The sequence below is a fragment of the Hypomesus nipponensis genome, chromosome 3 (genome assembly GCF_054491055.1).
Source record: "Hypomesus nipponensis isolate SF chromosome 3, ASM5449105v1, whole genome shotgun sequence".
Taxonomy (NCBI): domain Eukaryota; kingdom Metazoa; phylum Chordata; class Actinopteri; order Osmeriformes; family Osmeridae; genus Hypomesus; species Hypomesus nipponensis.
Window position 1 is genome coordinate 6,647,274 of NC_140363.1, and position 25,849 is coordinate 6,673,122.

The following is a 25,849-nucleotide window of genomic DNA, read 5'->3' on the forward strand; positions in this document are numbered from 1 at the left end:
AAACAAGCACCTAAAGTCATTTGTAAGAAAGACCATCAGGCTCTCCACTTCTCCATGGGAGAGACAATACCTAAATGGCCTAGCAGACTGCTGGCCTGGTGATTGTTCCTCACTTGCAATCCCACTTGACTTTAGCCACGCCGATTCAGTTTTTCTTAATTGATAAGTTGTTTTCTGCCTCAGATAATGTCCATCTGTTCAACCTAGAGTGAAGTCATTATCCATGACAGTTGGACCGTTGTTGGCAAATTGCATGACCAATTTGTACATTGCAAAATTCATTTTTGTTTGAATAAATAGTCCAAAAACGTCCATACTATAGTTTTAAACCTGTTCTATTCACAAACTATTGACATGTTATAACTATTTGCACATTACAAATTATGAAAGGTGTATAAGTCATCAAAGTTCAAAAATCTAAAACGTTAAATTTTTAAATGTATGTATACATTTGTATACATTTAAAAAAATGAATTATAAATTCCTTTTTAATGTCTACCATTCCAAGAATTTTCCTTGCTGCATACAATTCAGGTCGACAACTGTTTATTAAAAGGGTAACAGGCTGTTTTAAAGTGTAATACAAAAAACTCAAATGTATTTATGTCTTATCTGGACTAAACAAGTAACATAATTACTAGGGCTGACAATCAGCCAAATTACTTCTCAATAAAAAAACTGATTGAACACAGGCTGGCAACTTAGTGCCAAAATGGCTGGCACAATTGCTACATTTAACAGCATTTGAAAAATGTACGGTGCTAGCAGTTTATTTATGAACTGGGCTGGTGACAGGTTTTAATTCCAAGCCCTGCTGGTGAAAGTAGTTAAGAATGACGCAGTTTAGTTTGAGAGCGTTTTGTCTGAGAATGATTGCGTTTGGTTTGAAAGCATTTTGTCTGAGAATGACAGAGGTTTTTCTGAGACTGAAGCCGTTTCGCCTGAGGCTGACAACTTTTGGTCTGAGACTTTGACGCCTTTTCGTTTGAGTCTGACACTTGAGTCTGAGATCAGAGGATGTCCTAAAATGAACACCGCATTAGGGAATGTTTGACTGGCATCTTAATCTTCTGTGGTTGAACAGGCACCTCTTCCATATCTTGTGTCTGGTCCTTGTTTGTCTCTTTCACTCCTCCTGTCCATGGCTCTGTATTCCACAACCTGTGGCTGGCCCCCAACAACAATAGCGCTCTTGGGCTTCATCACCCCACCATGTGTACTTTAGCTGAAACAAGTTTCCATGCTAAATGAGTTAGTTAGCATTAGCTAGCAGTGTTAGTTTGCTCTAGCTAGCATTGATTGCCCAATGCAACCTAGAATAGAAAGATTTATTTAAATTGTATAATGTTAGACTATGTTCCCAAAGAAAATCCTAATTAAATGTTTGGCTTACCTCACTTAGCTAACTTTGTGGGTACTTGGTTTTAGTTGATACTGTTCTGTACTGTTACTTTCTACCTTTCACATTTGTGCCAGTCACAGAACAATTTTGCTCTGTCATCGGACAGTCAGGCAAAAGGCAAAAACTGACTAAATCCCTTTTCCATGATTAAGACAAGATGCTGACGAGCAGAAAATAGATCTTTGGTAATAAAAACTATAAGAAAATGTAGGCCTATGTTTTGTTTTTGTTGAAAAAACAGGACTAAAATGTTAGTGGTGGGCTTTGTGCTATGCAGTGCTGTAAAATAGGCTTGTATTTTCTGTATCACATTGAAAGAAAACAGACAACCGACGGGGAGGCTAAAGTGGTAGGCTCGGCATAAAACAAGAAAATGATGCCGTTGCGCACAGACAAGGCCAAGGAGCTTGCCTGAATGATTAAGTTACAGACCCCTGGATACAAATGTTTGATAGGCCCCTAGCCAACTTGGTTTGGTGGTCACACTTTATTCCATAGCACACTGGTTTTAGCAACAACAAAAAAACGGTGATGTCGAAGCGCTCATCCAAATGTCAACAGCAGCACTGCACGTCTTTAGGTCCTGAGATGGACATCTAAAAACCCACTATTAAACATCCGCACACACACATTACTCCATGCATTATAGTATAGATAGATATCCATCATACTTTGTTTGCCAGTAAGGAAGTGGAATAGGTCTTAAAATTGATTCAAAATGGTCTTTAAGAGTCTGAAATTGAACTTGTTGAAACTTGCAGAAGATATAGTGCAACCCAGTTAGCCTCATGTTTTATTTGTAGTGGCAGATAGTTTTGGCTACCCTTACATTCAAACAGATTTCCACCCTACCCTGAGCCAGGCCAATCACATCTGTTGATCTAATATGGGGTGGCTAAATAATCACTTGTTACAACCCACAAGCAGACCTTCAGCACCACAGACTGCACCAGAGACAGACAAGGGGGCGCATCATAGACGGCCTCCCAGTCAGCTGTCAAGGGCCGCAGCTGCTGACAATCAGCTGATTGGGAAGGAAGTGGACTTAAAAGAACTGAGAACACTCAAGGAGGAAGTTCTAGCATACAGTGTCTAAGGTGAGAGCTGGACTCAACTGTGTGAATATCTTGTTGCCAACTTCTTCTATATCCCGACAGGTGATGACCTCCTGGACTTTGACAACCCTCGACAAGAAAATATATTAGCTGCTGCTTTTTATAATTTTTTTTTAACTCCTTCTTGAATATAAATAATAAATTTTGTTGTTTGTATCTATCAAATTCCGTACAGAGGCATTTTGGTCTGCACCCATTGAAAACGCCCCTTTGAAATTGAAAATTAACTGAGAGGTTTCAGATTGACAGGAATTTGCAGAACAGGTCTGGTGAAGGCAGGCTACAACCCAGTATTATAAGCTCTACCAAATTCAACTACCAACTTCAACTATTTGAGGTCCACTGAACTAGTGAGAAATTCAACCCTGGAGAGGAAATTTGCAATTAGTGCAACAAAGAAATGGTCACCTTGATCTTGGCTCTGCTCATCGTCCTCCTCTTCATACTCCACCTCTTCTTCTTCCTCGTCCTCGACTTCCCCTTCATTAATCCCGTCCATAACTCCCTCCTCTTCCTCTTGCTCCAGTTCCACATCCTCTTCCCCCTCCACCTCCCCGTCTTCCGGCTCCATGTGCTCCCCATTGTCCTCAGAGTAGCCGTCCTCCTCTTCCTCCTCTTCCTCCTCCTCTGCCACGTCTCCCTCTTCCACCTCCTCTTCCACCTCCAGCTCCGCCCTATCGTCCATGTCCTCGTTACCTTCAGACTCGTAGCACTCCTCCGTAATAGAATTCTCCATGTGGGCTATGAAGTCCTTCCTCTTGGGTGTAGACTCGAGGGTCTGTCTGTCCAGTATTTTCCTTTTCTTAGCCAGGGGGCAACCGTACACACTGCAGGGTAGAGACAAGATAGGAGCAATTAGTTGTTAGCTACCAGGTATTAGCAGTTAACTCTTTGTCTCACCTGACTTTCCCATTCTAGAATACTTGCCAAAGTCATACATCTGAAAAACAGCTAAAGAGCAGTAGAACACTTAAAGGATAGTATATATAGTTTGTTTGTTTCATAGCAAATAAAACCTTAATTATGCTTATGATTTTACGATAAAGAAATGTATGACAAACACTGAAAAAATGTGGAGCAGCGTTTACCTAAAAAAGAAAACAGCTTCCAAAAACTGCTAGCCAATTTAAGAGACCATGTTTTTCATAGTTACTCCGGCTTTAATTAGAAAAGTCTTCAGTTAAAGTTACTTTCAATGCCCAGATAATCGCTGTCTTCATGGATATTAAACATTGAAACACTGCATTAAGCCATGGCTTTTAAAATATTCCTAAAATTTCAATGGTTTTACATACACTAATCCTAAAAATATATTAGTAATGTGTACTTTAAGAATTTTTACATTGTACTGTATTCATTTTTAGAAACGTTAATACCGAAGAGTTCTAGAAAAATGTATTGTAGCAATTTTCATTAGCCAATGAGGTACAAATACATGATGGAAGGTAGAGTGAAACTTATACCTAAATAAAAACAATGTCCAAAAAAGATAATTACATCTGTTAATTTATTGTAGAAGTTAATACATTATTAAGAACTGATATTACCTTTGATATCTTTATATGAATTTCTAACTAAGAGATACTATGTAACTGCAGAACGTGACTTTTGGAGAAGAATATAAACTGTGGTATGAACTCAAATTTGCCGTGGGCACAGGGTTTAAATGTATCCCCCTAGACAGTAGAGGGACAGATTCAAATCTGATAATCTGTGTATTTGCTCGGGTTATTGATCACAGAGGCTTAATTCATTTCACTCATCAAACCTAGGATCTGGTATTGAACTGTGTCTGTGTGGGAGAGAGTGTGTGTGTTAGTATGACAGGTGTGTGTGTGTTAGCCCAATTCTGCTGTCAAATACACCCACACAGGGCTAAATAAATTATGTGCAAGCGTATGTTGGGTACCAGGCAAAATCCCTTGTCCATATTATTGTGAAAGCAAGTCAAACAGACTTTGGTACGCTTAGTCACTGACCATTCATCTGTGAAATATCCAAGATTCCTATTTTACAATCTCCAAATGTTTACCCTCCCTCTCTGTGCCTGGAATATGTGCTAACGTGAATAAATACATGACCTTTAAGTAATATTTTCTTTAAAGATTAAGAAGAATTAACCAGCAATCACTGTTGGTGTAGGTGTATTGCCTCAGAGGGATACTTAGAAATATGACTGCCCCCTGAGGATATGATCATGGCGGTTGATGAAATAAAAAAAAAAGCTTTAATATGAATGTTTTATTTTAAATAACAGCAAATGACAAAACCACTTTACTTCTCTGTTTTGTCCCTCCCAGCACATACCTGATACACTTTCTGTCCTCTTCCATTCTCCATTTCCCTCTTCCCCACACATACACACAATCTCTATTCTAAACCACACTCCCTCTCTCCACTCAACACAAAATATCCTCCACACATACACATGCCCACACCCCCTAAAATCTCCCAGGCGTCCACCCTTCAATCAGTCAGTTGGTCAGAGACAGGCCAGCAGACCTGACTGGCAGTCTCAATCTCACCAGGCCAAGGGATTACTTAATAGGCTGAGCCCTGCACCAAGAACTAGGGGCTTCATTTCATTAATCTAAACCCCCACACACGGAAACTCATTCCCTGCCTGACAGCAGGCCCTGTCTCCTGGGTGGGGATCTGGGGGTTGGAAGGGGGGCTGGTTGGGGTGTTCACTAGAACTCCGTGATCAATAGTGCTTGTGACCAAACATCTCAAAAGCACATTAAAATGTCACTCATCTGGGGGACCTTGTTCCAGAACACCTCAAAATAAATCAGAGGCTGATCCCAGCAAGTTATGTTCAGCAGGTTGGCAGGTGGGTAATAGGGGAGGAGGGTGGGTGATAGTTTGGGCACTGTCAAAATGGAACCTTCATTCTACACCTCCATTCCTTCCTCTGTGTCCGATTGAGTGGTTTACAGCAAGGAGTTGGTCTTTGGTATTCCTCTCGATGTACAATAGCAAATAGCAAAGTGTTACACCATTGTTATATTTGTTGCAAGTGGTTCAACTTTCAAACTCTCATTAACCCTAAAAACTGTTAGTGCATAAATATATGCAATATGCAATAACCAATTTGTTTATTAATGTGGCATCAAAATATATAAACATGGTATGAAAGAACCCTGTCCTTTCACCTGAGTAGTGTCAGTTGTGAGTTTGATGTTGATTTGCTCGTCCATACCCTGAAGCCCTGAAGCTTGAAGGTGACTAGCACCACAGGAAGTTCCTGGCTTTGTCACAACATGACCTTGGTGCTGTGTAATACAGCTAACGCCGCTACATAGCTCAGTGTGGCCTGCAATCAAAATTCCACAGTTAATTAAACTCCATTTAAATAAAAGTAATACTGCAGGCATTGTATGCAGAACAAGATGACAAGAAATAAAAACTGCCCAAGCGGCTGTAAAGTCTTTCAGCTCATTTACTTTCCTGGTGTCCTCACAGAAAAATGTGCCTCATGAGAGGTGGCAATCATACAAAAACAGCCCCTTGTATCACAAAAAGGCCACTTGATATTTCTATGGAGTGGGCATCCTCGAAATAACAAGGAGCCTCAATCGAAAGCCTTCAATTAAAGGGGAACAAGTGGTCAGCTCGTGCTGAAATAGCATTCTGCTGCATGTTGTGGAGAAGCTGTTTGAGGAGTGTTGCAGCCGGGTAAGAAAGCTTACAGAGGTATGAAGAGGAACTCCCTATGTGGCTAATGTTGTTCGACAGTTGAGGGAGGGTTGGGGATGTGACAGCGGTATCTACGCTGGGTTCATTAGCAGTCATATTAACGGTTGTTCACAGCGGGGGCTAAAGCTTTAGCCAGTCATTAGCATCATACGCTATTTGTCTGCCTGACACAGAGATGGCTGCCTCCTGCTTAATTCGGCCCCCCCACCACCCCGCCACATTTTCTCTCCCTCTCTCACAATGCTCTTGCTCTCTCTCGCTGTTTCCCTCGCCCTCTCTTCCTCTCTGTCTGCTCCCGAGCCACTTGCCCTCACTTGTCCTCTCACCCATTCTCTCTCTAGGTTCAGCCCCCCTGTCCACCCCCACCCTCTCTCTAAGGCTCCCGCTCTTTCTCTCTTCCTACAGTGGAGGTGCTGGCGGTGCACCTCTCGCTGTGCTCCCATCCAGCAGGATCTATAGGAACGTGTGGCGGAGCACCGTCTCCATGGTGATCCCCCCCCCCGCCCCCCAAGAAATCCAAGAGGGATTTGCCATTCTTGTAGACGGGCGGGTGTCCGTCATAAAGACAGAGGCTGAGAGAGAATAAGATGAGCAGAGGAAAACTAGTATTTCCAAAGATAAAGAGACAGGGAGAGGGAGAGAAAGGGAGAGTGGGAAATGGAGAGAGAGAGCGAGAGAGAGAGAACATGAGAGAGAGAGACAGAGAGAGCGAGAGACTGGGAGAGCAAGAGCGAGAGTCAGTGAGAGTGAGAGAGAGAGAGAGAGAGAGAGAGATTATTTCAAGGGAGAACAAAGGATGAGTGTTGGTGCAGGAGGAGGCTCACTGCAATTTGGGTGTTTCCTGGAGAAGGGGCCTTTGGAGCCTTTAAGGGAGCGCGTCGATGCTAGAATATGAAGCCTACACAGCCCCTGATGTCAGTGCAGCAACCATCCATAACTGCTTTAAATTACAATTTGTGTACTAGTAGCACGTAAAGTGTCACACACTATTTTGTTGTGGTTTGGGCCTGATTTACGGGGTGCCAGGTAGGAAGGGCCTAACAGAGTAGGTATATTTTATTGCTTGTGTCTGTTTGTTCCATCTCATCTCAGTCAAGTTAATACTTCCACACAAGGATTTTTACATCCTTAAATGGTTGAATGAGAGTATACTAGCTCATAATGGTCTCCAGAATCAAGAAAAACGAACATAGCCAAAGGAAGTGAATCAAACACAATCTCATTCAATGTAGACCTGTTTTCCTCTTTTTACACTCAACATATGTTAATTTCATTACTCACCCTTAGGGCTAACACCCAGGCACACACATCACATAACTCACAAGAAAAGAAAACTGAAGCTGCCATATGGAAGTCAGTCTACCAGTCCTTTGGTTGTGCAGACGGTTATGTCCCCTAGTTCAAGGCACAGAAACATCTACAATTTTAAGATTTTCCTCATTTGTAATCAACCAATATAACATGGCTGGGAACACCTGGGCTCTTGATGCTCCTAAGACAGGCCTCCTCATTTCAGATCCTCCAGACCCAGGACCTCTCCCAGAGGTAGTGCCCTAGCCTGTGGGCAACACAGAACACAGAGCTTCCTCCGCCCTCCCCCCAACCCCCTTGCTGCTTCCAATAGGTCTCCCCAACAAGCAGAGAGTCCCTGCCAGCCTTCTTCATGCCATCTCCCTTCTTCACGCCTTAGACTGAAGAAGGGGAAGGTCCTTAGAGATGTGTCTGTGGCCTGGTGATTAGAGCCTGGATGACGGCCTGGAGAATCAAACGAGAATCAAAGGGGGCCTGCAATAGGCTGTGATAAGACGGACAGGGATGAAGGAGCTATCCTAATGGTGAATGCTAACTGCATATATACACACATGTAATATTATATTATAGTAATAAATGTATTTTATACATAATTATGTGCATATATACCTTATATTACATTTAACCTTTGCCAGGGGGGGTGGCAAGATGCAATAACAATATAAACCTTTACTAATCATTGAATCGACCGTTTCAGAGTTCAGAAAATAGTTCATATATAGGGAGAAGAGAAGAGGAGAATTTAGATTTCATGCAACCATATTGTTTCATGTAGTGCACATCATCCATCGATGGATTACATAATCCCATTTGCATGAGTTTTCTTGTAACATCTATAAATGCTACCTTGCCTAATCAGGTCTGGATATTCTGGTGGCATAATGCAGCAATCTGTCATCACTGGGCTAAATTCACTCCTGGATGACCCAGGTTAGGAGTCTCTCCTTTCATGTAATTACTTCAATCAATCACCTCAGACAAGAGGAGACACGGAGAGGAGCTGCCACAGCCTGCGGCCATCTTGGACTGGAATTACCCTCCTCTCCTTCTCTGTCTTCCTCCCTCTCTATCTGCCTTTCTGTGTGAGGAACAGTGAGGTATATCAAGACATGGCCGTCATGCCAGTCTGATGTGCAGGCCTGTTTACTGGGCCGGGGACATCCACTAAGCAGAAGTGGGCTTTTGATATTGTCATTTGGTTGGCGGCCTGTGCTGGGGAAGGGAGCGCAAACTTGGGGGGGCACAAAGGGGTTGCCTTCAGGGTTTGGAGGATGGTGAGCTCGGTGGGGGGGTTGGGTATGGGGCTGTCTTGGGGTTGTGGAAGACGGCAGGGTGGGCAAAGGTGGAATGAGGGGGTCAGCGTTTCCCCTCTCGAGTGGGGACCCAAAGCTGGTGCCAGCGCCCCATCACCCCCCACCGCTGCTACATGTAGATGTGCACACACAGACACAGGCAAACGGGTCCCTCTGGCACACTTGGTGCTGGGTATACATGATCTGCTATTCCCTTTGAAGTCTTTCCTCTGAGAGGCGAAGGAAGAACAGGCAACAAGCATAAACACCACCTGTTCATGGGATGCAGTGATATTGAAAGGTTGCTTGCTGGCTTGTCATACTAAAACAAGGGGAAAAAAAAATGTCTAAAAAATGAATACAAAAGGATGTTGCAAAAAAAATAAAGGCGTGTGTCAAAGGGCCTCAGTTTTTAAAACTCTTTTCAAACAAAAACAAATTGTTGTCATGCAGTTCTCTAGATTGTGTAAAAATGTGGAGGGAGAATACTTTGTGCACGACAAATATTAAGTGCACTCTTTGCTTCAATATAAAGAAAACTGCTTATTTTGAGTGCAACGTGATATGTACATAATCTACATACATTTGATTTGAAGATTGATCATCATTAAATTAAGGACAAAAACATATAATCCTGTAAAGATACATCACATTACAGTCAAATTAGCCATCACACTCCTGACGTGACAGTATAGTATATTCGATTTGCCCTTGCACTTTGAGAACCTGTCTTCTATTGAAATAAAGCCTCAAATTAAATATGGAAATGTGCCTTTCAGTGACAGATACTTCACAGAAGGGGGCTGATGGCTCGGAGAGTATTTTTTGGGGGGGCGGGGAAACAGGCAGACTTTGATTAACATGACCTTATCTGGATTTTTCACAAGGAGACAGAGGAATCGAAGAGCTGACGAGGGGAGGGGGGGAGGTGGTGCCCGCTTACACCCTGTGCTTCTTCCAGGATATTCGATTCTAGTCTCTCTCTTTCATTTTCTTTCATTCTTTCTCTTTTTCCTCCTTCTCTCCTTTATTGTTACATTGTCATCTTCTTCATAACCCCTCCTTCTTTTCCTTTCTCACTAACACGAGACTAGACTCATTCAGTTAATTTTCTTACAATCATATTCTTCGGACTATGATTATTCCTTCTGCTCCCTTACTTCCTTTCCTTCCTCCCTATAACTCTCTGTCTGTTACCCCGTTTCTCTTCCTTGACACCTCCTCTCCTCGCCATTTTCTTCTCACCTTCTCTGTTTATCTCACCCACATCTCCTCTCTTGGTCTCTCCTCATAAGAGCCAAGGGGAGAGAAGGTGATGTGCAATCCCTCCCCACCTAGCTCCAATCCAGCGCCACCATTTTCCTTCCCCACTGCTACTCCCCTGTACCCTTTTCACAATGCCCCCCCCCCCCTCCTCTCGTATCAGGTACTATCTTCCTGTTCCCCCTCTATCTGCCTCTTATCACTCCTCCTCTTTCTTCCTCCTCTCCTCCTCCTCTCTTCCTCTCCCCTCGTACCAGGCATGGGGAGTATAGGATCTCCTCCTCCTCCTGTCTCTCCCCGCCACTACTCAGCACTGGCTGGCACCGTTCCAATGCTTTTAGTGAGAGCTATCTGTCAGCCCATGAATAATACAGCCCAGAGGCTGCTACTGCTGCGTGGAATCCAAATGAGCTAAGCTAGACATCAGGAAGAGAGAGAGGAACCCACGCTTCCCTCCCTCCCTCCCTCCCACCTGTCTCTCTCTCTCTCTCTCTCTCTCTCTCTCTCTCTCTCTCTCTCACACCCTCTCTTACACCCTCCCTCCCCTACCAAGACAGACAATTACTCAGGCCCAGCTGCATTCATGGCAATCACGAAACGACCCAGCCCAACATCCTCAGAGCACCCCCATCCTCCCCCACCATCCTCTCCCACCATCCTCCCCCACCCAGATCTTTGTAACCCTTCCAATGACACCTTGCACCCAAACACAACTCCCTCTCGCCCCCCCCACCCCCATTAGCCTGACAGAGCCGAACCATACAGGGCAGTATGCAAGCAATCTTGAGTAACATCACACACCTTGAGTGAAACAGCACAAAAACAATCCCAAATTCAGAAATACCTTTTGGAGTAACTGGACAATAGCGGTGACTACACTGAAGATGTCGTTTGGAATAGAGGTGCATTGGTGTATTCCTCCTCCTCCTCCCAAATGACATCTTCATCAGCAACGTCTTACACAATGTCATTTATTTCGAAAACAAAATGATTATTTGAAAGAAAACCATCAGTCAAACAAGCAATATGCCATCAATCAATCAAGAGAAATATGTAATTTACTGTATGTAAACTGCAAGGGGTTCTGTTGCATAAATGTTCAGGTTGTCACGAGAGGTTATGTCACTCATGTGTACTGTATGCAATTACTTGGTCCAACACATGACTCTTAAAAATGTTTTAATGAACCAACCAGAGTAAAGTTGTGAATGAGTGGTAGATGATGATTAGTGGAGCTGGTGGTGAATGCTGCTGGTGAATGAAAGCTGTCAATATCCCCCGTTTTACTACAACCTTTGGGTACATTATTTTTTTTTTTATCATCCTACATTCCAAAAATCTTTACATCGACGAACTTCCATCTTATCCTATAAACAGGTTTTCTTAATGCATTTCCACACTATAACCCCATTTAGTAGTCATGCATCTGATTGGTTAAAGCGACCAGCCAAATTGCTCAATTAAACAATGATTCCATCCATATGGTGAAGCCTGTCTCGCAAACCGCCCCACTATTTGCATGAGCATGTTACATGCGATTGTCTGACAAGAGGCAATTTGTGGTACAGAACAGAACGTATAGGCACACTAAAACACTTTAAAGTGACACATTAACAACACAACAAAACAATAATCTCAAGATCATCTATAGCAGCCATCATAATATCATTGCATTGCAGCTCCTTGCTCTCGGCCACGATGTGTAGGACACAACCATTTTATTGCTAGTGAGGCACAAAGACAGTACAATACAGTCAACAGTCAACAACAGCCTGCAAAAAAATCACGTAACTACTGCACATAAGAGAAAAATACCTCCTTATAGCTTGGAAAAATATCGCACCTATACCATTAAATAATTAGTTGTGCATTAAGGCTGCTTAAGTGATCATGCTAACCTATCCATCATTGGGTATAATCACTTGTTATTGTCGCGTGGGATGTAATTAGGATGTTCTTGGCAACAGCATGCTTCACAGGTAAAAATAATCAAAACGGAGACTATTCTGGTATACGCCAGCCATGCACAGGCTAAGGTAATGATAGTCAGCCATGTTTCAGTCTTATTTGCAAATAAGGGGAGTGATCATTCCTTTTGTTTTTACCTTTTTCTCATCAATTATTCACACTTCCCAGATGTACTCATGATTCATTTATGCAGCATCTTGTGCTGGCCAGAAACTAAATGTCACCCAAAGCATCACTGACAGCGCCTATCGCTTTGTGTGTGTGTGTGTGTGTGTGTGTGTGTGTGTGTGTATGTGTGTGTGTGTCCATTGTGGCCTGTTTCTCTTTAACATCTCTTTCTATTCACAAAGTTGGAGGGACTAGAAGGATGTGCATATATCACTAAAATATCACTATTAAGCCTAAAAAAGTCACTAAGAGAAATGATATATCGAAGAATCAATGAACGACTTTAATTCCATTTAATGGTTGAATTGTTGAAACGCCCAAAGTTTTGAGTTTACATTTCTGGACACGAGGATCAATACTCAGTGAACATATTGTTTTACATATTTTAGGTATGACCATGCCCTAAAGTCTACAATTAGACATCCTCTGTATTGCTGTCACTTTGTTTAGAAGAACCTCAAAACAGACGTGTGCCAAGCAAGGAGATTTATTTAGATATAAAGACACAGAAGAGTGGAATATTCCGGTTAACGAGACCCTGTGGGTGAGATGGAACGAACAGTTAAGAGGCTCTGATATGATCTAAACCAGAAGCCTACACTCGTGTTATTCTCTGTCATTTAGAGCCCCGTGTCAAATCAGCATGAGGTCCTTTGTTTTTAAACCGAATTTCTTCTTCCCTTTCTCCTTTCTCTCCCCCTCTCTCCATCTTTTCCTCTACCACGCTCTCACTAACTTTCTCTCTCTCCTTCTCCAGAAGAATTGCTACGGTTGAAGTGGGAAACCCAAGGTAAATTGGCGCTCTATGTAGAGAAGAGATGTTTTGTGTGTGTGAGACACAGAGAGAGAGAGAGAGAGAGAGAGAGAGAGAGAGAGAGAGAGAGAGAGAGAGAGAGAGAGAGAGAGAGAGAGAGAGAGAGAGAGAGAAGGGGGGGTATGTGTTTGCATATGTGAAGAAGAGAAAGGGAGGAAATGAGGGAGGAAGAAAAAGTGCATGTGTATGCTTGTGCACAAACATGTAGGTTCATGGGCAAGAGTGTGAATGTGTGTGCACCTAGATAGCTCCAGGAGAAGGGCCTCAGCTCAGGGTTATATCCCAGTTGAGGGCTCTCACTGGCAGGGAAGAGCATCTTTTAATGTCCCTTGATTTTCCAGGGCTCTTCACACTGCTATGCCTGTTAGTGGCTCTTCTCTTAGGTTGAGAGGATGACATGTAGTTTTGGAGTTGAAATGAGGAGTGCAGTATGTATTTACCAGTCACTGCGGAGGTGAATAATTGTGTTTGATTGGCAGAAAGACAAGTATTTTGTTGAAGATGCTAATTGTGCCTGATTAGCAGGTCTCTGTGTATCACATTATTTCCTGCTGCCACTCATCACATCATATTTGCTCCACTGCTGAGGTGTGTGTGTGTTTGTGGTGTCCTGTGCGTGAGTGCATATGAGGGTAGATACCTTTTTGCATTGAATAGGAAAGCCTACGCACGTCAGAATACAGTATACTCGTATGTTTACAGTGTATTTGACTGTGTGTGTGTGTGTGTGTGTGTAAGAACAGACAGTACTCTACCTGTTCCCCTCATCGGCTCTGTACTCTTTAAACCCACGCTCATCATCTCCTCCCTCCGCCTGAGTCTCATTTTAGATCCCTTCATCATTCATCACCCTCTTCCCTCCCTTTACAGCAGTCAAAGGTCCTTCCCAAGGTATCATTTAGCTCCAGCAGCTCTGTAATTCTAGGCTCAACCCAGAGGGGTATGTCTTCTCTGCCCCGAACCATAGATACCACCTGTCAATCAATTCCCAGACTAGTAAATTGCATAGAAAGTGAGAAGTGGTTATTAAGTATGCCCCAAGTGGGCTGTGCAGGGTGACCTCGGAACCCATTGGCCTGTTGAGTTTTTGTCTATTTTTAGGTGGCAGAAAAATATTTTCAAATCATGAAAAGTGAAAATGTACTCTAAAGGAAAAATAGATTGAAAGTCCTCCTATTTAGTTCACCTATGTCAGCCACTGTGTGTATTGCATCTCCATGTCATATCACAGTTGCTCCATTCAACTATACCAATAACCTAGTTAAGGAAGACATGATGGAAGCTGACTAATCCAAAACGTCAAACTAACATGTTGCACAAGCTACATATGAGACATGAACACCCTGGCCTGTGCCTGTGGCCTTTTGATCTGTAACCAGCCTAGTCAATTTACAGATCTACCAGCTAGCTACCTAGCCAGCTGCAGTACCTCCTGGAAGCTAACAAAAAACTGGGAAATAATGACGTTGTGTCCTTGGGCAAGGCACTTTACCCTACTTGCCTGGGGGGAGTCCCTGTACTTACTGTAAGTCGCTCTGGATAAATGACTAAATGTACAGGCCTTGTCACGAACGTGCGTGGCATGTGACGTCTGAGTTTCTGTCTGTGGCTAGCTCCATAACAGCACTTGTCACCACAAAACTTGAATTCTGCCTAAACCACGCAAGAGAACCTTTGCAGAAATACCAGCAGCGCAATTGAAATGGAGACAAACATTTTCACACCCTTCCTGTCTACATACTGCAAATATTGAGGGTCAAGTTAGGCTGCGGAATAATAATAATAATACTACATTTAAGTGCATTAACAATGGGGTGCCTTGCTGAGAGCAAGCAATCTAATTATGAAGGACTCAAGTGACAATGATCTCAATGGTCTTCAATGCACTATCGAGCTTTGCATTTTTATACATTCAAACATATCGACCTTTGAGTTTACTGTTTATTACTGCATTATTTGGTGCTAAGCATTTCAATGGTATATGTGTGAAAGGTCACAAATTAACATACGAATGAGAACACTGTTATTTCAAAACGTTCATCTTCAAGGTAATAGCAGGAGATGGATTTTCATCCACACATTTGCAGTTATGCAGCTTCACCATCAGTGAGGGTGCCTATGTGGTTTTCTGGCATTCCTTGAGTCTTGATACACACGCACACATTAAACTGCAGAGAGAAAGAGAGAGATAGAGACGGAGAATATATCGCTGGTGAGCAGCACAGCATAGCAGTGTGGAAAAAAGAGGCAATTAACATATTAATGATCCCACCTTCTTACAGCTTCTGTCGGGGAGTCCAAACACTTTGATAAGTATGCAAATGAGCACCGCTCACCATCTGAAGGAGAAATTAGCTGCCTGAGACAGACTAAAGAGAGAGAAAGGGAGCAAGAGAAAAAGAAAGATGACACACGGGTGAGGATAGAGGGGGGAGAGAAGGAATTTCGTTGGCAGGAGAGAGAGTTAGACAGTGGAGGGAGACAGCTGGAAGGAGGGCGATGTAAGAATGGGGACAGAAAGAGAGGAGGAGAATATGGGTGGAAGACAGACATGGAGAAAGGGATTCAGATGTGCTGATGGTTTGAGGTGGCTGAGCGGTAAGGGAATTGTGCTAGTAATCTGAAGGTTGCCAGTTTGATTCCCGGCCGTGTCAAATGACGTTGTGTCCTTGGGCAAGGTACTTCACCCTACTTGCCTCAGGGAGAATGTCCCTGTACTTACTGTAAATCGCTCTGGATAAGAGTGTCTGCTAAATGACTACATGTACAATGTAAATGGATTGAGCGGCTCCTGTTCATTTGACTGTATTTATCTTGAATCAGCGACCCAGTGTGTCACAGTGTGCCATCAAGAGAGTGAGAAAGAGAAAAGGCAGAAAGAAATGGTTGCTTGGCCCCACTCCCCTCTTCACACACAACCCTCTCTCTCTTCTGCTGGAGATCGATATCAGTGCAATGCTGCCTGCCTCTCTGCTATACAGTAAGCTACAAAATGGCCGCACAGGCCTAAGCCCGCTGGAGCGTTATAGACACGCACACACCACACACACACACACCACACACACACCACACACACACCACACACCACACACACAGACTTAAAGATGGTTTGAGTAATGACCCTTTCCAGACAAGGGCAAGTAATTATAACACAGACTGATTTCTCTCTAGAAGGCTTGTCACGTGACAAGGATGGCAAATATTTCCATGTGGAAGCTAGTGCGCGTGTGTGTGTGTTTGAGTGTGTGAATGTGTCTACAGCATGCATGTGTGTTTGTGTCTGGGCTTGACTGAGTGGGTAGATATATTGTGTCTCTTTTGTTTACAGCTGTATGAGCAAGTATTTTCCAAGTGGTCCCCTGACAACATTGTGTGTGTGTGAAAGTCTGTGTAGGCAATATGTGTATATGTCTGTGCACGTTCTGTTTTGTATATTACTGTAAATATATGCAGTACCTCCATAGGTACTACATGTATTTGTGAGTCTGTTTGTATCTCAATGTTGCAACCCCGGTACAAACACGACAAAGAAACATACCCAATATAGCAATGAAGCATGTCATTATGTTGTTATGCTAACTCTTTCAAACTTTACAGACCACGAGGAGAGAACGACTGCTTTGACAACTTCAACTCGGAAAGGGTAGGGAGGTGAGGAGATACTCCAGAATGATTTGTTGGATTCAATTGAACAATACAACAGTGTTTAACGCATGGACCTTGGTTAATTCCTCCAGCTAGCATTTGTAAGTGTCTCAGATGCTGTGGACATAATGATGCAAATTATAGAATTTATAAGCAGATGTTAGTATCTGGAATGGTAACAATAGATGTTAGAGTAAGCATGTTTTTTTTTAATGACCCTAGTCATAGCATCTTATTACTCCTTGCAAACTTGAATTTCCAGCATAATTAGTAAAAAAGCGTACCCAATCTCGGTCTCTGCGGCCATGAAAGCAAAACTGTGCATCAAAATGAGATTAGGACGTCTATTTACAAAAAAGACTGAGAAATGATTCTACCTATGCCTCTCCCTTACAGCAAGCCCTCGTTCTGAGTTTCTGAACACGTGGAATGGCAGTTCATAAAGTCACACACACACCTCAATAAACAGGATTTGCATTTGAGACTGTAAATATGCAAATGAAGGAGAAATGTGAAAGGATTGTTTGTGCTGTGAGCTGTCTCTCAAATCTCGCTGAGAAGATGATTATTATGCCATCCCAGATGATTTTGCACACAGGTTACAGGAGAAAAATCTACATTGTTTACTTGCAAATACCCCCCCATTCAAACTTGGAGAATTTCAAATAAAGGGCGTGTTCTTACCTCCGATGTCTTGCATATTTGCCACTGACATGTCCGCTACCATCACAGCCTGGTGTAGGGCAGCTGCAACCACACAACAAACATACACACTTGAGTATACATACAAAAAAACAAACAAACACAATGAGTACACACACTTACACGCGGCAAACAACGGCCCTCCACCTTCACAAATCTCATTTCCTCTTTTGTACAATTTCATTTTGTGTAACACCTGAAAACTCGTGTCAAACTCAAAACCTTTATAGATACATACGAAAGCTTTGATACCCTCAAGCTCAACCAACAAAAATACATCATTAGCAGCAGCATATGACAAACAAAAAAAGGCACTCACAATCCATATTATACCACCTACTGTGAACCATCCATTTTAGTTTCACTTCAGCAGTCAACCTGCCTAATGTCTTATAATCAGGCTGGCTAATAACTCTACTTTCGTCCTGGTCCAGGCCAGACCTTCGTGACGCAAAGTCAAGTGCCCCCGTCCTGACGACTGTCAGCTCTCACCTGAGGGAATGAGGGGGTGCGGGTGCATTGAGCGTCATTATCGATGTTACAGACGCCGCAGTCCTGGAGATAGGCTGACTATTGATCGGCTGATTAATTACTTTCTGGCGGGCAGTGGCAGTGGAGGGGGTGGTTGTGGGTGAGAGTGTGGGAGGGAGATAGAGAGTGAGGGAGAGATAAAGAAAAGAGAGGTGACAGCAAGGTAGAGAGGAAAAGAGAGAGAGTGAGGGCAAGAGAAAGGGAGGCACATTATCTATGAAATATCTGGAAGCTGGAGGCCACACTGTGGCCTTACAGGTGGAATATTATTCATTGGTGAGCTGGAGGTGACTAGAGAATGTTATCATAGACTAAACTGTGTGGAGAAAACATGGGTTGGGAGGCAGGTAGAAGAAGCTTCTGGAAAACGGACTAAACCTAAGCCATGTACTATAACGTCTATGTGCACACATACATGATGTCAATCGGATCTTCTATTTCTGGACATACTAAGAGGACATCATAGTGTGGAAGTTAGCGTGATGGCAGTGAATGCTGTTGTGTGTTGACATCCTTTTGTCATGTTCATTGATATTATCAATGTGGTATCCACAAATGTAAGGGGATTCTTAAATTGTCAAGTCGAAGCATTGTGTGGACTTGATAAAGACATATTTGTCATGGGGCATTTGACAGTTATCTGACTGGTTTCAGTTTTGTTGACAAGTAGCTTATTACTGGGTTGGTGATGACATCCAAAAGACGGAAAAGGAGAAGGGGGATAGAAAGAGAATTAGATACAGGGAAGTTAAAGTATACATATCATGTTTTCAAGGAGAGAGAGAGAGAGAGAGAGAGAGAGAGAGAGAGAGAGAGAGAGAGAGAGAGAGAGAGAGAGAGAGAGAGAGAGAGAGAGAGAGAGAGAGAGAGAGAGAGAGAGAAAGAGAGAGTGAGTGAGTGAGTGAGTGAGAGAAATGAAGAAAGAGACTTTGATAGACAAGCAAAGAAGAGAGGTAGAGAGAAAGAAGGGCGGTATAGTGGGGCTACTGGAGTACACTAACTAACTCTCTGTTGTGAAGAGGGATCTGGATTGTTAAGTCTGCCACTCCACCGTGAGAGGCTGGAAGTCCTGGAGAAGGCCCATTACTGACCAACTTACTACCATTCACTGTTTCCCATCTACTGTGCCTCGCCGACTCTCTCCTTCTCCCCCATCCCTCTCCGTCTCTCTCTCACTCTTTCTTTCCTCTACCATCCCTCTCCTTCTCAGTTTTGTTTTGTCCCGTTCGACATGCTATTGGTAGGGCTATGGCGTGTTTTGATGTAGGGCTTGTGTTGACCTTAAGGGACTCATAAATATGTGGTAAAACTCAAACTGGCGAACTTGATCTCTCCTCTCTCCATGAGATTTGAGATTTGTTTGTGAATATGTCGTGAAAAACAATGTTTTCGAAGGCACACTAACCTGAACAACTCTTGTGCCGCTGGTTCCACAGGTACTGACAGATGCAGCAAGGCAGACAGAAGGGAGGGGAGAAATTGGAGGGACGAAAAAGAAAGTGAGCACAACAGCCTCAGCGTACGTTCTCCAACAGCTGCTATGGTTTTCAGCACTAAGACAAACACTTTTCTACCGTAAATGTACTGTACTGCAAATATAAGTGTGGGCACCTAATCTAATTGTGACCACATATGCCTTAAACAGGTGCGTATGCGCTTGTGTTTTTGTGCATATATCAGGCTTAGGTTCATTCTGAAATGAATTCCCGTAGAATGGGATAAGGCCAACTGGGTGGGAACTGGGGAACTGTCTGATATGTGTATGTGTGAGCAGGGAGGTGCAGGGAAGGTCACCCTGTGCAGCTCCTGCCGTGATTGGAGGAGTGTGCGGAGGGGCCTGCCGTGATTGGAGGAGTGTGCAGAGCCTCTAATACCTTTGGAACGTGTGCGATGGCGCTTCTCGTCCGCATCCGCCTCCATCTGAGGGGAGACAATGACAATCAGACAAACAGTCACACACCTGGTTCTTGGCATCTGTTTGCCTTGTCAATCTTTCCACCTGTATCTCTTTTCACCTTCCAATCCTTTTTCAGGCACAGACTGAATGAGTGCGCACACAATTTTCCGCACGGTATTTGCCTAATGCTTGTGCTTTTTTTGTAAATTGTGAATTGATTTTCCTTTATAAAAAACACAACATTACGAGATGTCAAACTGGATTGTAACAGAATGTTCCTATAGATGTAGGAAAACTCCTGTATTTTTAATAGATCCAAGCAGATTTATGATATATACATCGATTAAAACACTAATACAGAACCTTAGTCAGCAACATCGGCACAAAGGATGCACATCAAAAGTTCATAAATCATATCTCTCCTGTCCAACTGTCATCTACACTTAATTGGCAACCATCAATTCAAAGATTTTGCTGAAAAAACATCCTTTAGATATCACAGTACTGTAACCTTGTGTCTAAAGTAAGGACTGAATCCAGCCTGAACGTCTCAAGTTGTTGATGAGTTGAGTGTCACTTCCTAAATATTACTCTGCATTTCGGACCAGTGTGGGGGCAAGCATGTATAGATGTCTCTTTTATTAAACGTGATTTATTGATGTGAGTGTGTGTGTGTGCATGTGTGTATTTTGGATATATGAAGGGTGTTCATTTTTAAAGCAATAAATAAATGTATCCAACAAAACTGTACCTAGTAACCATGTAACTGGAGGGTTGCAGTTGAGAGGTTTTTGGAGGTGTGTGAGTGTGTGTGTGTGTGTGTGTGTGTGTGTGTGTGCGTGTGTGTGTGTGAGTATATGGACAAATACAGTTCAGTCAAGACACTCGTGTTGATTTAATAATTTATTGGAATGGAAATAGGTTTTACTTCGTGGTTATTTTCAAGGGGAAAACTGCCTCACTTGGAGCAGCTAGCTTAACAAGGCAGGGACCACAAGATATAAATCCCCCAGTGGACAGGAAATCAAATCTAGAGCTTTTAACAAGAAATGTCAAAAGGATTCACAGTGACCCACAGATCGGTACCAGTAACCAACCTAAACCCTCAGAGAAGACATGGAAGAACTTCCTAATACTCAGAAAAATGGAAGAATTCATTGAGGGTTACTCTCCTCCAGAGAAGTTTGTTAAGGCAAAACAATTCAGACTCTAGAGTCTAGGATACACTTAACAAGATCATTTATTTCACAAATAAATAGTGTTGTCAGAAATAGAAATAATGTATGGAAGAGGGGATGTGTGAGGGTGTAAGTGAGAATGCTGTCTGTAGTAGTGTCTGTTCCCCTGCAAGTGGATGTACATGGGTGTTGGGGAGAGATCTGAACGGTTTCACTTTACAACGGGGGTTTCCATGGCAATCAGAGGAAATCCTACCTCAGTAAAATGAAAGAGAAGCAACAAAGAAACCAACAACTTATCAACAAAGTCACCCCTTGGGCGGACACACCTCCTTTCACCCCATTCAGATACATTTGAGAGGGAGAGAGAGAGAGAGAGTCAGACTCAGAAACAATGATCATCTGTGGATGTGGTGAGAGGAAACAAAAACAGAAAAAGAGAGCGACAGCAAGAAGAGGGGGGAGGGGAAGAGAGACAGAGAGAGAGAGACAGAGAGAGAGACAGAGAGAGAGACAGAGAGAGAGACAGAGAGAGAGACAGAGAGAGAGAGAGGGAGAGAGGGAGAGAGAGAGAGAGAGAGAGAGAGAGAGAGAGAGAGAGAGAGAGAGAGAGAGAGAGACAGAGAGGGAGAGAGAGAGAGAGAGAGAGAGAGAGAGAGAGAGAGAGAGAGAGAGAGAGAGAGAGAGAGAGAGAGAGAGAGAGAGAGAGCGAGAGAGAGAGAGAGAGAGAGAGAGAGAGAGAGAGAGAGAGAGAGAGAGAGAGAGAGAGAGAGAGAGAGAGAGAGAGAGAGAGAGAGAGAGAGAGAGAGAGAGAGAGAGAGAGAGAGAGAGAGTATGAAGCCATGTGGTGAGCCCTGCTAGTCCCCTGCTGTGTTTCTAGAGCCAGACTCAACATGCTAACACTGTGATTTGGAGAGCTTCTTTTTGGGGCGGATAGATTACCCTCAGCACTTGACCTTAACACAACTCCAATTCACTGTGTGAAATCAAATGTTCAATTCATGCCGGGGCACGAAAGCAGCCTAAGCAAGCAATGGGCTGAACAGACACAATTGGGAGGGCAGCGTCGATCTCCCCGTTCGGAGTCCCTGACTCAGTGTGTGTGATGCAGTAGTGTTGCTCTATGTACCAGAGGCCAAACAGTCTTTGTGTCAGTGTAATGCCATCGGTGTCATATGGAGCATGTCTGCGGTGTTCAACGCACCTGCACACACACACACACACACACACACACAGACACACACACACACTTAAACACACACAGGCATCCATATTCCTAGTGCAAGCAAACACACACAAAGAGATCTGCCCCCTCCACCCCCCACACACACAAACACTAATAACAGGCCTATCTGAGGCTCTCAGCGGCTCTCCCAGGGCCCCCCCCCCACCCCTCCCTCTCTCTGTCTCAGCCGCGACAACAACAACAACAACAACAACATTGGCGCCGACTCGGCTTCCTCCCTCAAGGCTTTCTGTGAGAGCGTAGCCTCATGCTCTCGGCGATTGTGTGAGACTCGCCATATGTTAGAGAGCCGTCCTCTCTCTCTCTCTCTCTCTCTCTCTCACTCTCACTCTCACTCTCACTCTCACTCTCACTCTCACTCTCACTCTCACTCTCACTCTCACTCTCTCTCTCTCTCTCTCTCTCTCTCTCTCTCTCTCTCTCTCTCTCTCTCTCTCTCTCTCTCTCTCTCTCTCTCTCTCTCTCTCTCTCTCTCTCTCTCTCTCTCTCTCTCTCTCTCTCTCTCTCTCTCTCTCTCTCTCTCTCTCTCTCTCTCTCTCTCTCTCTCTCTCTCTCTCTCTCTCTCTCTCTCTCTCTCTCTCTCTCTCTCTCTCTCTCTCTCTCCTCTTTGCTCCACTCAACACTATCCTCATTCTCCCAGTATCAGTATAGGGACATGTGGGAAAGCGTGGTCTGGATCATGTAGGTTTGACGGCTTGCAGAAGGATCAAAGTTACATTTCACGTATGTCTTACGAAGATCGTAACTGAGAAATGTCAGCAAAGTTGTTATGATGGTTTTATGCAGACACAACAACAAGAAAGACGTTTTTTACTTCATTCATCATGAAATAATGTACATTTTTTTCCACATTTCCAAAACCCTTTTCCGTCCACACATAATTCTTCTTCTACTACTAACAAACCAACATGATTTAAATCCACTGGGAAAACTTTTGAACCCATTTTTTCTAAACCTCCTAAAACAAGCCTGTGTGTATTCCAGAAGCCTTGACTGAACATTGCCAACTATTCGATGCTATGGCTCAGTTCTTCATTCAAGCCTTTGGGGAAAAGATTAATGTCCAAATGCCAGCTTTGTTTTGGTGAGCATCATAAGAGGGCAATGCCACATTTATAACACGTAAATTCCCTGTCTATTGGCAGTTCAGGATTCCTAAAAGGGAACAGCATATCGCGTAACAAGTAATACTCTCCAAAGCATGACAAAGTGAATTCTTAGCATGATGAAAAATGGGAGTTGAACAACAGTTTGCAAACAAATCGAGACCATTTTAAAGTAATAATTATATCATATATTATATTATAATACACTAAACACAATTTCAATCCCAAAGATGAACATTGTGGAACATTGGTCTCAGTCATGAACATGTCTTGGTCTCAGTTTAGGTGGTCTTCATTACACTGGTCCCAGTCAAAAAGCACATTAGGTTATGTTTCTGTTCGTTAGTGTGTATATTGCATTACAAAAAGCCTAAATCATTGGAAGATTTTATATGAAACATCTGTAAACCCAGTGATGTAGGAAATAGACACTGAAATGGTTCCTTTTTCTTAACAAGATATTACAGTAGGCCTACCTACGGTTTCCAAAAATATTATCATGCTAAAACTGCCATAAATGTTTTGGCTATGACAGATTTGCTGCATCGGAATTGAGGTTCAGTTTTGGTGTAACCTGTATCGAACACTGTTTGGCTGTGGCCAATTTGTAACCGCAGAAAGGTTTTAGGTGTAAAAGGGGGTGAAGAAAAATCTAAAATGATTTAGCCGGTGTGTGCCTGAGTTGGAGAGGGGGTCTTATTATAAATTAAACAGAACATCACTCCAATGTCTAATTTGCTTTATACTGGGGATGAGGAATGGGGATGAAATAGCAAGGTTTCCTATGACTCCGTAGACCTACATAAACGGTTAACATGAATATAAAGAATGAGGTGAATTGAATTTCACTTGCTTGCTGAATGGGCTTGAGTGTTAAAAAGACGTGTTAACCTAGACTGAAACTGGTTTGTGAGCGAAAGGGAAACCTTTACCTGCAATGGTTTGGGAAGAGATCAGACCTCTGTTTCCTTTTGGTCTACCACAGTAGACGTCCGGCCTCAAGAGAAAGGAGCTCACCACTTCTCCAAAATCATTCTCTACATTCAAAAAGCACAACAAAAAAAGCAAAACGTCATTACAAATACAAATCTCCGTGAAAATCGGATTGACACATTCTGTACTATGGGAATTGAGATTGTCTCTGGGAACGAGCCTGACTCTGGCTTCATGAATAGTCATATAGCATGGAAATGTACGTCCATATATGCGGTGAATGTGATTTCCTCCCTTCTCTCTATCTCTCTCGATAGCTGCTTGTCATATTCTGAAATAGACTTGGCACTGGGGTAATTAGCTAGATTTATCATATTCTACAGGAAACGGGAACAAATATAGCTAATGATCCATGCTACCCTCTATGATTCCCCTCCTTGCCAGGGAGTGGCGGAGGGAGGGAGAAAGAGAGTGAGGGGGAAATAAAGGATTAGGGAGAAGATAGTGCCTGTTCTCTAGGACTGGGCATGTTCAACCCATGGTGTGATGTAGAACAGCTCTGAAAAAATGTGTGTGTGTGTGTGTGTGTGAAAGGCAGAGAGGAGGGAGGAAAAGAGGTGCATTGAACTTGGACAGGGAAAGATTGAGGCGTAGACGGACGCCCATGCAAATTCATCTCTCCTCCTCCCTTCCTCCTTTTGCCTCTTTCCCTCTCTCCTTCTCCGTCTCCCTGCCTGCCCTCTCCCTCTCTCGGCTGCGTGCAAGAATACTAATTGAGGCAGGGTATGTGAAGAGAACAGATGAAGTGTTGATGGTGCAGCAGTGAAGTGTGTCAGGAGGAAGGGGCTCCCTCAGGGAGACTGTCATGCAGCCTGGAGCTGCACACGCTAACACATCCAGACGTGCTAACACACAGCCCATCACGCATGCACACACACATACATACTCCCACTTACAACCAGAAACACGCCACTATGAAGAGGTGGTGGCGGTGGTGATGGTGGTGGTGGTGGGGGGGGGGTCTGTGTCTCCGCCCGCATCCTATTTAATGCCAACGCATCTGTCTAATATTTTGATATCACTCTCCCTACATCCAGACAACCCCACCCCCCAGTCATATACATTTACATTACAATTACAATTACATTTATTCATTTAGCAGACACTTTTTTTCCAGAGCGACTTCCAAGAGAGAGCTTTACAAAAGTGCATCGGTCAATGATCATAAACAAGGAGATAAACATTGCGGGTAGCCAAAACATGAAGCACACATTGTGAAAAGCAAATATGTGCCAATGGGAAGAAACATAAGAGCATGTAGTGAAACAAATTACAATTAAACAACATGAACTAATCACAATGTAATCGAATCACAGTGTAATCTATAAGTGTCCTGTCAACACTGGATCCTGATTAAGGCTTTGGTGTGGGATGGGGTTAGCTCAAGCCTCCAGAGGCCTGACGATGGTGTGTGTGAGCCTGCCTGTCTGTCTCTGTTTGTGAGTGTGCATGATGTGGGAGAATGCAGGTGCATGCGTGTGTATGTAGGTGTGTATGTTTTGTGTGTTTCAACATTGTG

At 43.3% G+C, this 25,849-nt stretch overlaps 1 protein-coding gene across 1 annotated transcript; it reads right to left on the bottom strand.

The window, feature by feature from the left end:
* Positions 1 to 2,283: 2,283 nt before the first annotated feature.
* Positions 2,284 to 19,830, bottom strand: LOC146299590 (uncharacterized). Its single transcript, XM_084683168.1, has 5 exons — positions 19,785 to 19,830; positions 19,316 to 19,349; positions 17,362 to 17,424; positions 2,926 to 3,344; positions 2,284 to 2,426 (listed from the first exon to the last, which is right to left on the bottom strand). The coding sequence occupies exons 1-5, from the start codon at positions 19,828 to 19,830 to the stop codon at positions 2,284 to 2,286; spliced, it is 705 nt and encodes a 234-aa protein (XP_084539294.1).
* Between the last annotated feature and the right edge of the window lie 6,019 nt (positions 19,831 to 25,849).